Genomic DNA, 11,198 nt, shown 5'->3' on the forward strand with positions numbered 1-11,198 from the left:
AAATAGAAACATTCGGTAATTTAATAGCAAGGAATATGTATTCTTTATGAGGCTATTCAACCAAATATTTGGTGCAATCCTGCTGAAAAATTAAATTTGTATTTGTCTTCAGCTTCTTACTCTCTATTGTTTGCTCGTGTTGGAACTTTTTATCAAAGATTTAGCTACTTCGTTTGAAAGTATTCCTGACATTAATATCTTATTCTGATATTTGCTATTTTGTAATTAGATGAATTTAAATATCTTATGTATTTCTAAAAGTCGGTAAGGTTGGTACAATGCGGTTCTGTCCGTTTTTGCGTGGAACAGCTTCAATAGTTTTATCATTGTTAATTGGAGAATATAATATATAACATTTTGAAAATATAAAGTTGTAACGTAATAAAATTACCTTCTTAGTTTTACAATCTTTGAAATTAGCGCTTAAGTTTTTAAATCGTCATGGTGTCACCAGATTGCGTTAGTGTAAATGGTAGCTACATTTTCCATTCATATGTATGTAAATAGAATTATATTGTGAACATCAAATTTTTTAAGAACACATTCACTTTGAATAATGATGTTTTATTACGTTGAATGTTATACGTGTAGGGAGGAACTCGATGTTATCAGATATTATACTTGTGATTTCTTTTCATGACACAAGACGACCGTTCACCGGAATTTGTTTTCAATAATGCAATATTTATCAGAAGTACTAATTAATGAAAATCTGCTGTCGATAAACATATTTAGCTCATGTTTATGTTGTAAGGAGACGACACATTAGCGTCGTAGATGAGGATTAAACAATCGGCGCACGAGAAGTTGGCTGTGATCTCGCAAACTACAACACCATGGAGGTAAGGGAATCGTTCACTCGTTCACTCTACGCAGCACATTATTACTACATTGGATACATTTTGCATCTGATTTTGTTGTATTTTGTTTTGTTCGTGTCCCTCGTCACGCGGTAGATTTCTACACGTGTTTACCTTAGCCAATAGTGATAATGTATCTGCATAAGGACGTAACAGTACGTCACAAGAATGCGAATGGACGATTCCCCTTTCCCCTGTGGCGTTTTAGCTTATTGGATCACAATCCCAGACTTTTTGTGCGCTTATGTACAGACAGTTTCGTAGCTGTAAAGTGATTCGTAGTAATTGAACGGTTGCGGAGACAATTGAAGACAACTGTTAAAGTACAATGGGCCTGGAAGATTACAAAGAAGTCGTAGAAACATGTGCTTCGATTACAACTATGGGGTTTATGTTGTCTGGAACGTGAGTTGAAATAATTTAAAAATATTCTTTTTTCATAGTTTACATATGTACAATAGTGTGAAAAAATTTTCGGAATTCCTTTTTAAGGCACAAGAAGCAAAGAAGAAAAGACATCTAAATGCGTAGTCAATTTATTTAGCAACAATTTCGTTAATTCTAAATATTTTAGTATGAAAAGTTCATTGGTATGAAAATTTAAGGGAAATAATAGAATGTAAGCGTCCCGCTTACTAACAAAATAAGTAAAAGTTATCGGAAACAATTGATCGCCTTTTTGATGACAGCGTTACAACGACGCTATAATAACGATAATTTCAGTTTATTTACGTATATTAATTCTCGAAAAGCAGAAAGTAAAATAGCCACGTGCACGATGGATATCGGATTTCATGTTGGTTATTGAAGTGAAATTTTGGTAAAATGTTTACAAAATACAAAGTTGTACGTAGTGTATGTTTATATATGTTACAAGTATGTTGCAAACATTTATTATATGTAAAACTATATTTTTCATTGTTTTCTACATATATATAATGTAGCATTTTGCCCGTTTTGACAAGCTTATTGAACAACCGTCTAACAATGTTACTTTTCTCTTTATTTTTACCCATACTTTTGATAGTTTTTACAGCATGCTTGAATAATATAAGTTTGTGATTTTCAAAAACATCTGCCAATGGAGGGTTAAGTATATTATAGTGGAAAAGTAAAATACTAAAATGTGCATAAAATGCCAAGAAAAGCAAAAAATACAGATCTTAGTATCTGATTGTTAGTTATTTTTTATCGGAAAAAAGGCAAAATTCTGCACGCTATTGTAGAAATGTTGTTGAAATGGTCAACAGTGTACGATACACAATTACATTAATATTCGGACACTTGTGTACTTTTTGCGATCTAGCAATAACAGAGAGAAAGAAATTGCACAATAATTAATAACAAAGAAGAGCACAGTTGCTGATATTATTAAAAGGTACGAAGAGGATTTATGACTGAAGCAAAAATATTTGTTATATAATTGCTCTAAAGTTTTACATTCACTTCCTTAGTTTTTGGAGTTAAATCCTATAAAGAATATATGCATTGAATTAGACAAAAGAATTAGAAAAATATTGATAAATTCAAAAATTGAATTACAAACAAGACTAGAAAAAGAATGGGATTCTATTTCCCCAGAATGTTTAAACAAAATAATTTTAACAGGTTCAAATGGTTGAAATTATTAAACAAAAAGATTTGCTATAAGTATAGAAATTGCAGTGTTTCATTAATTTGACGTATCAAATATTTGTTTCTTGCAAAGTATCCAAATATTAATGTGCCATAAAAATATATCAAGTTTTATTTAAGATATATTGTACAACTGAATGTTATTGTCGGAAGAAATTGTTTATGTATTTTTAATCTATAATAAACTGTTAACGTTTTTGTAAACTAAGGAGATGTAAATCATGCCCTCTTGTACGCAGCAACAAATATAGAGACAATGCAGTGTTTGAATATTAAAGTGAGTGTATGTAAGTGTTATTTTGAAGATAATTTCGTTGCAATCAACGTTCTGGTCTACCTGAAAAATTTATGCAAATGACGAAAAGTTTAATAATTAAACTTAATAGTTAAGAAAATTGTTGCTTGATAAACTAATTACACATCTAAATGTTTTGTCTTTGCTTGTGTGATTTACGAGGAAGCACATTCAATTATTGCCAAAATTGCACGGTTTTTTTTATATAGATTGGAAGAATAGGTAACAAGGGAATAGGTAAATTAAAAATGCTATTAAAATTTAGCTCGTCCGTGATAAGTAAACAAAGAGCCAAAAAAGGTCTATTTAACGGTTGCGTAACATGCTTTGACACGTGTTATATACCCCAATGTCGTGCTGCGATACTAGGTATCGCCTTCCGCTGACTTGAAGTCTTGCGGGACAGCACAGGGGCAAAGAAGGGTCGGACCGCCCATCTCCCACCTGAGTCGCACGTTCTGAACTTTAGCCACGCATTCTGCCATAGTAGTAGGAATAGATTTCAATTACGTCCCTATCTCGTTTGTTTTATCTCATAAGAGTTATTTAATATAAAAAAAGATTATTACGTAATATTAACAGTTATTCTATAGGAGAAGTAATAAAGATGATTCTGAAATATAATTAATTTTCTTTAATAGAATAAAATATTCGCTACACAATTTGAATTAATTGTAATCATTTTCCACAAAAATGTATACTATTAAGCCATATTTTCCAAGAGAGCAATGAATGTGTGCGTGAGAATAGGTGTACCCCTTCCACTTTTCTCGTATTTCTGCCACGGGACTTCAAGTCAGCGGTAAGCTATATAGTCATTTATGAGTGTGTATTTATTTATGTGGAATTATTTAACAATACGTTGTGTAAATTTACATAGATAAATTGAGAATAATTACGAAGCAGTCAGGCATTCTGTAGATATTACATTACGAAGGTTCTTGAAATAAATAAAACCCATGAAATAGAAAACTGGATATATATTGTATTTTTCATTTGATAATTTTGATTTATTACAGTTGATGGTTGAGTTTGTGAATAGAAAAGATAGAGATTTATTTTAAACATTTCTTATTATTAAAAGTAGTAAGGGGTAATAAAAAATAATACGTTTTTGTGAATTAATTATAGATTAATTTGCAAGGATATCTATCAAAAAGGTTCATCAAAAGGTTTTGATCTAATGCCCTTTTTGGGTGGTACAGGAATGTGAGTGTAACATTTTAATATTTACTACAAAAAATAGCAAGGAATTAAAGTTTAGTAATGTCTAAGAAGTTTCATTAATTGTTTAGTCCTTTTAAAATGAAAATGATCTACAAGTCATTTGAATTGTTGCAATTTATAGTGATAGCGTTTCTTGTGTTTGTTTTTTATTTGTAACTATGAAAAGAATTGTGAATTTAAACTTATTTTGAAGTAAATGAAAATATAAATAAGTAATATAGTAAATCAGAATAATCAAATAAGAATTTTTTGTAGGTGTATTTTGATGCTTCAGTATGCATCGATTTTAAGGGACCCTCTAATGATTAATATTAATGTTTTTGGATTATTCGTAAATGCAGTATACATGGCTGTATATTACTATTTCACACCACACACGGTACAAACCTTTATTCATAAGATAACACACAACATTGCTCTTTGATATGTTACTTTCTTCAACTTTACTTTTCATTTTTAACTTTTCTAATTGAATTAGTAAATTATGTGATGAATTATGTCTTGCTGTATTATAAATGAGCTGCAGAGTTTAATTTAGAAAGAAATTTACAGTAAAATTTGCATGAGAAAAAATTAATTACTAGAGAATATATTTATCATTGATTTCAAATGCATCAATTTTAATAGCATCTATTATCTAGCACTTATATCGCAACCTCAGATAATAGTAATAATATTTTAGTATAAGTGTATTAATCAATATATCTATAATTTTTTTATTTGAATATAATTTTAATTCATTTCATTATATATTCTGTTCATAAAAATTTAAATAGTTCTTATTGGGATGGCTCTGTTTAATATTTATAAATATTAATGCATCTGGTTATGTACAGCAAGATATATTTTCATTGTACAACAACTAATTTATAATTGTACTTTAAGAAAAAATTGAAGCTCGTGTTCACCAAAGAAATTTTAAAAACATTTTTAAAGTCACATACATCCAGATAAACATTTTACCCCAAGTCTCGTGCATTTTTAGAAGGATACACGTGCTTTAATAGGCAAGGTAGCAGTTTTTGTAGCCATCTTCCTTGCGTATGCTCAAGTGGAAAATCCAAAGAAGGTTGAATACCGATTTGGTATAATAGTGACAGTGTTACAGCTCCTTTTAATAGCATTTCCGCTCGTACATCTCGTAAGTATATTTTCACTAATTTTATTTCTATTTTTATTTGTAATGTGTTGTTTCACTGAATTTATCAATATAATATTAGTCTATTACATTATCAATATAATATTAGTCTATTACATTATCAATATAACATTATCTCTATACTTGTATTATGTAACAGTTTCTCTCTTAGTAAGAATCAACGAGAAATTTTTCGATTGTTATATTGTTGCTGCATCATTCGTTGCGACAAGAAATTTTTAAAAGTCATAGATACGCTGCACAGCGTGACAGATCACTAATCTAGCTAAATAAAATTCAAAATAAACGATTGTGTTACATTTATGATTTGATATACTTGAAGTCGTTTAAAAAATGAGTAGTATTTTGTCGGATGCAATTTTATTTATTTGGAAAGGAATAGCTAGCTGTTCGTTGATAGATTAAACAACTGGACAAGAGTTACTAACATAAATGTTATGAGAATTATTTTGTTTATTGTTACAAAATTGTTTGATTATTGTTATACCAGTATATCAGTATATAGAGTTAGAAAGAGTAATAAATGACATCTCTATGTCATCTGATATACTACCTAAGTTGCGAGTGTGTACCGTGCTACGTGCGGGAAAGCCGAAAAGGTTCGAAAGAAGTGGTTGGATGCCACTTTCAAAAAAGGGAAATATTTTGACCAGTAGCACCTGACGACAGTCAAAATTTATCATATCTTGTACGCAATGAATTACCCAATACAGTATTGTCGCGATAAATGTGAAACTGATGTCCATGATAAACGTAAACCTCTTTGGGTGTCTCCCTTGGAATCGGACAAGCAATTAATGTGACACTTTACGATGCTTGTCAGTTGACTACAATATACACTAATCGATATGATAAATGCTTGTGTTGGGGAAATAATATTAACGCAAAAATGAACTTTTTTTTATTACTGCTTTTTTTGATTAAAAACAAAAAAAAAATAACAGATGACATAAAAGATAGACTTAAAATATAGTGTTCTTTATGGCGTACGAATTAAAGCTGTTTACTTGCAAATCTTAGTTCTTTTTAAGAAGAGAATGTGCTGATCGATCGATTAATTTAATAATCACAAAATAAGTATAAAGTGAATAATAATCGACTATGAACAGTTTAAATGTCTTTTTTCATTAAATGGCCTGCTATTTTAATCGTAAAAGTAAATTTTACTTTCGATATTGAATTAATAATAATCTCTCACGTTTTTTGATATTGATGTAATTCACTGTGATCAATAAGACAATTAATCATTTCTAACCACAAATTTGAATAATCAATTATATGAATACGAAATATATCAGACATTTTTAAATTTAATTTTTTAAAATATTGCGTAATATATCACAGTTAGTACTAGTAATTATATGCCATAGGTAATTAAGAAGGAGTTCCCAGTAGTTTAACCCATTAAGTCCTAAACATTGAAATAAGGAGATTTTTGCACATATAATTATTTATTCCTTACAAAAGTATATAAGAAAGAATATAAATGTTATCGAAACCATTTTTGTATTAATAGTTTTAACAAATTTTGAAGTATACAAATATTTTGTTACAATATTATATATTAATAGTTTGTAACAAAATATTGCGTTTACGTAACTTTGGGCCTTGTAGGTATTGCTATTATTTTGGGGAGTGGAATTGCTTGAAACACTTTATGTGAAGATGTGTATTACATTTTAAACATATATAAATAGTTGTATTTCTGCACAATCTGCATCTTCTCGTTGTACCAACTATTATAGCATGGCCTATAAAATCATAATGTGTTTTTGGAGTTAAAGCATTTTTTGTAGGATAACCGTAATTAGATTTTTCTCCATGGTCAATTTTGATGCTAGTCTGTTTTTCGATCTCAATATTCTCCAATTGTATTGGAGTCATAGCTAAATATGATTTAAATTGCAATCAGCATCGGCAATTAGATACGTTTTCCACGAATTTACGATAATATTATTAATCAAATTTATGAATAGAGGGCACCACTACTTTTTACTGCTCATCCTAATTCTTTAATTTACAATGCCATTGTAATGGAAATCAACAACACCTTTTATACATCGTCGTATTTCTTTTCCCTTTTTCTTAAATCGTTTAGCTTTAGCTAAACGTTGTATACAACTATTGTTGGTGATTAGAGTCGTGAGAAAAGTGTCATTCTACTTTACCACCATTGTTTTTTTTTTTGTTCCGAAAGCAAAATTGAATGATCCTTCCTTTTTTTTTTCTTTATACTTGAAATCGTTTTCAGATCACAATTTCCAATGTGGTTTTCGTGAATGGTGGCTGTAGCAAAAGATCCTTTCAGTCTTAGTATATGAAATAGTTTCTACGATGAAAAGAAATTGTCAAAAAATATACAATACTGAGGTGGATTTTCAACAACAGAAAGTAAATCCATTACTATTTGCTCTCTCAAAATTAATTCAGAATTTCTATTATTTTTTTGTTCTTCCTCCACAAAATGAATTTGTCCAAATAGATAGTGGAACTATATAAGTACCATAATGTAAAACTAAATCTTACAGCTCTTCCTCTATATGAACATTTTACAGGAATGTCTACCAAAATATGGACCATTTTTTCGCTAATAGAGAGGTGGCGTGAAAAAATTCCAAACTGAAGGTTTTTTATTTATCATATTACAAGTCGTTCTCAATTTTGAAAATTTATTACTTTTATTCAATTTATCATTATCTGATAAATAAAAGTTTTCTTTGATCGACGTAAACTTATTACAATTCATACATTTTTTGGCCAATACAATTTCATAGTAGGTAAAAGTATGACACTCTGAAAGACTATTATTCCAATAAATTTCTTCAGAACAGAAATATTTAATTTTTAAAAGTGACGATTTTTATAATATTTTTAAAATTTCCGAATCAAAATATAACGAAAATATCTCACATGACGATTTTCCATTTGCTAAAACTTCTATAATTAGAAGTTCTTTCCTTTTTGGGATTATTTATTTTGTTTTTCCATTTTTGTTTGTTCTCTTTCTCTCTTTTAGTGAAAGATAGTTCAGATTTTTGGTTTGGCAATGTATTCTTTTTCTCTTGTTGCATTGTTGCATATATTTCAAAAGTACCCACTACGTCTTTTAGTTGATCATCTGCTTCTAGCAAATCATCATATATGTCCTCTTCATCTATGACGCCATCAACTTCAGGTGGAGTATATACTGCATCAACGCTTTCTAGAGTTTGGTAAGTCATCGTTTTCGTTCGTTATAGTTAGAAACTGTGTCATAATTTCAGACGTAATGTATCTAGATGACGTGTTTCAATTTTAGTAAATAATTTATGCTTGCATACGAATTACTACCAGTGGATCTGTCATCATGAATGAAGTTGACTTTGGAAATTGGTAATTCTAATTTTTTCTATACAAATTTATTTTGTTTTAGTTATCGAACATTTTATTTTCCTAATTTCCTACTTATACAGTACTATACTCTTATGTTTATGCACTGTAAATAACACTCTTATTGACAAAAATGTAACTACTTCTATCGCTTTCGATTCAACGCTCACGTCTGGCTTGAGGAAATATTTTTAACTGTTCGAATGAAACAGTTTGGTAATTTAATTTTTCTTTTTCTTCAGTCCCACTAAATATTAAACTTCGCAAAACCGACTTTGAGTGTCACATATCTAACATTAACAAGTGTCTTTACATTTCTACATGTACCCTCTAATTCCAAAGTTGTGTAAACGCAACATTATTGAACAATGCAAATAAAATAACTTATATATTATTTTGTCTGTGTATAAAAAATATATTATAATTAAATTAAAATCGTATTAAACGAATCCACTCTATGAAAATACCATTTAAACGACTATTATGAATTAATAATTGATAAAATTTATGAAGTCATGGAAGAAAATTATCGTGTGTGGATTTCGGTTGATGAAACAATGAACGCTACTGGACGTAACATCGTCAATCTTATCGTAGAGAGAATGTGTAAAGGTGAATTGACGATATTGCATTTGCTAGCATGCAAACAATTAGAAAAGGCGAATCGTGCAACTTATTTTTTTAAATAAGTATAATCCCAACGTAAACTATTTAACTTTAAAAATATTTTGTATCATATTTGTTACTTTCTGATACCTGCGGCAGGTGCTACACCGTATACTAACAATAGCTACATCATTGAAGAGGATCACAAGATTCAAACACTGTTTAATAAAAAATAAGGATTGGGATAAAAAAATTTGTTCGTGTAGTGTAAGAACGTTTTTTTATATCCTCAAAATTCTAGACCCATGTAACGCGTAACAGTTTTCGCGCAAAAAAATTAAATAGGTCATTTGTTTTTACGAGGATCTTCCCATAACACAACGTTGGGCTTTAATAGCTTAACCGTTAAATCAATTATAGTGAGAAACATTCGAGAGTTCCGATTTTTCTAAATCTACCAAATTGATCAAATTTTCCGTAGTAGTAGGGTTTCAGTAGTACACGATTATGCTATAATTTTCGAACGTCTACTATTATATTATAGTATTTAATATCAGTACTGCATATTTTGTATCATGTATTTCTTTATTCACCAGGGTGATATTATAAAGACGAAGAATACGGATATTCTTCCGTTTCCACTCATTTTCATGGGCACCTTCGTCTCTTTTCAGTGGCTGTTGTACGGCCTCATAATTAATAATATTTTCATTATCGTAAGTTGATTTTTTATTATCATAATAACACATTGCATACAGTGCCGGACTCGCTCAACTTGTTCGTAACACTCTTAAATTCTTCAGTGTGCAAGTACTACCAAAAAGTGATAGGTATAACTTTGCGACAATTTAGACAGGAATCGTAACAACTAAGGACATTCTATAATATATCTGTTCATTGCGTTAACATAGAAATTGTTCTCTCCTGGGAAATAGAAAAATTTTCAAATAATAAATCGATATTTCGCGATCTGTACGCAATGTGTTTTACGAGAGTACACCGTATATTGATGTTCTGTATTTTAATAGTTTCAGAACGTTGTCATTTTTGGCCTTTCTCTGATGCAACTGTCACTGTTCGTAATATTTCCGTCGAAATCGAAAGTGAAAAGCGACAACCACGAGAAGATGAATTAATAATACTGAAATAGGTGATCGCTAACGTAGAGTATATAATCGTCGGCAGCTGTTTTACCTTCAATTACTAAGATAGCCACACACATGTGCAATCTAGTCTATTAACACTACACATGTATCACTTGTAAATGGGTAGTTCGTAGACACGACAAAGGCACAAATAATTACCATGTAATAAAATACGGTTTTTTCGTTGTTGGAGGACTGTTTTATGTTAGTCCACAGCTTCTCCAATTCTATCCTCCTTTACGAAACAGACTTCTCTTAAGTCGATGATTATCTTAGCTGTTTATGCTAAAGGTGGCAAGCCGCTAGCAGACCTTGATCACCTCCACAAAACTACTCCATCCATAAAATTGCTACACACAATGAAATTTTATAACGACAAAAATAGTCCAACTAAAAGAAAAAAGTTATTTGAGAAATATGGTTTCAAAACCTCTTTCTTGAATATAAAATATTCAGATTTAGCGATCCGTTGTCTGTACAAATTTAATGTAACGTTAGGTTCCAAAGGAGAAACAGAAGATAACACTTGATTTCACTTTCCTTTTGGGCTATGAGAACGACGGCTATGACGTAGCCAATGTAGAAGTATACAAAGTATAAATAGAAGTTAATGGAGAACGGTACAAAGGTGATCATTAAGAAATGATTAGTTAGTTTGAAAAAGTCACAAAAAAGTGAATATCATTTGAGCAAAGAAATTTGAGCAGACAAAAGTTAAAATGATTTTAATAAGATTGATTAAAGAAGTATGTAGATATCTTTGTATATTAAATTAATTACAACATTTATTTTTTAACTTTGATATTACCGGTCTCTGCGGACCAACGCCGCCACATTCAACATATTAAAGAGCTTTACAATAATTTACATTAGTATTGTACTAGTATCCGAAACGAGAATAA

The 11,198-nt window shown here is 29.9% G+C and overlaps 1 protein-coding gene across 3 annotated transcripts; it reads left to right on the top strand.

The window, feature by feature from the left end:
• The first annotated feature begins 569 nt into the window (after positions 1-569).
• LOC143155354 (sugar transporter SWEET1) lies at positions 570-10,488 on the top strand. Of its 3 annotated transcripts, none has more exons than XM_076327985.1 (7): positions 570-842; positions 1,113-1,265; positions 3,922-3,999; positions 4,273-4,396; positions 5,003-5,158; positions 9,748-9,867; positions 10,180-10,488. In XM_076327985.1, the coding sequence occupies exons 2-7, from the start codon at positions 1,189-1,191 to the stop codon at positions 10,285-10,287; spliced, it is 663 nt and encodes a 220-aa protein (XP_076184100.1). In that variant the 5' UTR covers positions 570-842; positions 1,113-1,188; the 3' UTR covers positions 10,288-10,488. The 3 variants fall into 3 exon arrangements, with proteins under 3 accessions (XP_076184100.1, XP_076184096.1, XP_076184099.1); XM_076327981.1 differs by having other exon boundaries at positions 571-842; positions 957-1,265; XM_076327984.1 differs by having other exon boundaries at positions 571-842; positions 1,069-1,265.
• Positions 10,489-11,198: the final 710 nt, after the last annotated feature.

This window comes from Ptiloglossa arizonensis, chromosome 2, assembly GCF_051014685.1.
Source record: "Ptiloglossa arizonensis isolate GNS036 chromosome 2, iyPtiAriz1_principal, whole genome shotgun sequence".
NCBI classification, from domain to species: domain Eukaryota; kingdom Metazoa; phylum Arthropoda; class Insecta; order Hymenoptera; family Colletidae; genus Ptiloglossa; species Ptiloglossa arizonensis.

Coding starts and splice junctions, on each gene's coding strand:
- LOC143155354 (XM_076327985.1), top strand. CDS start 1,189: ATGGGCCTGGAAGATTACAAAGAAGTCGTAGAAACATGTGCTTCGATT. Junction 1,266..3,921: donor GGGTTTATGTTGTCTGGAAC/GTGAGTTGAAAT, acceptor AATTAATTATAG/ATTAATTTGCAAGGATATCT. Junction 9,868..10,179: donor TTAATAATATTTTCATTATC/GTAAGTTGATTT, acceptor GTATTTTAATAG/TTTCAGAACGTTGTCATTTT.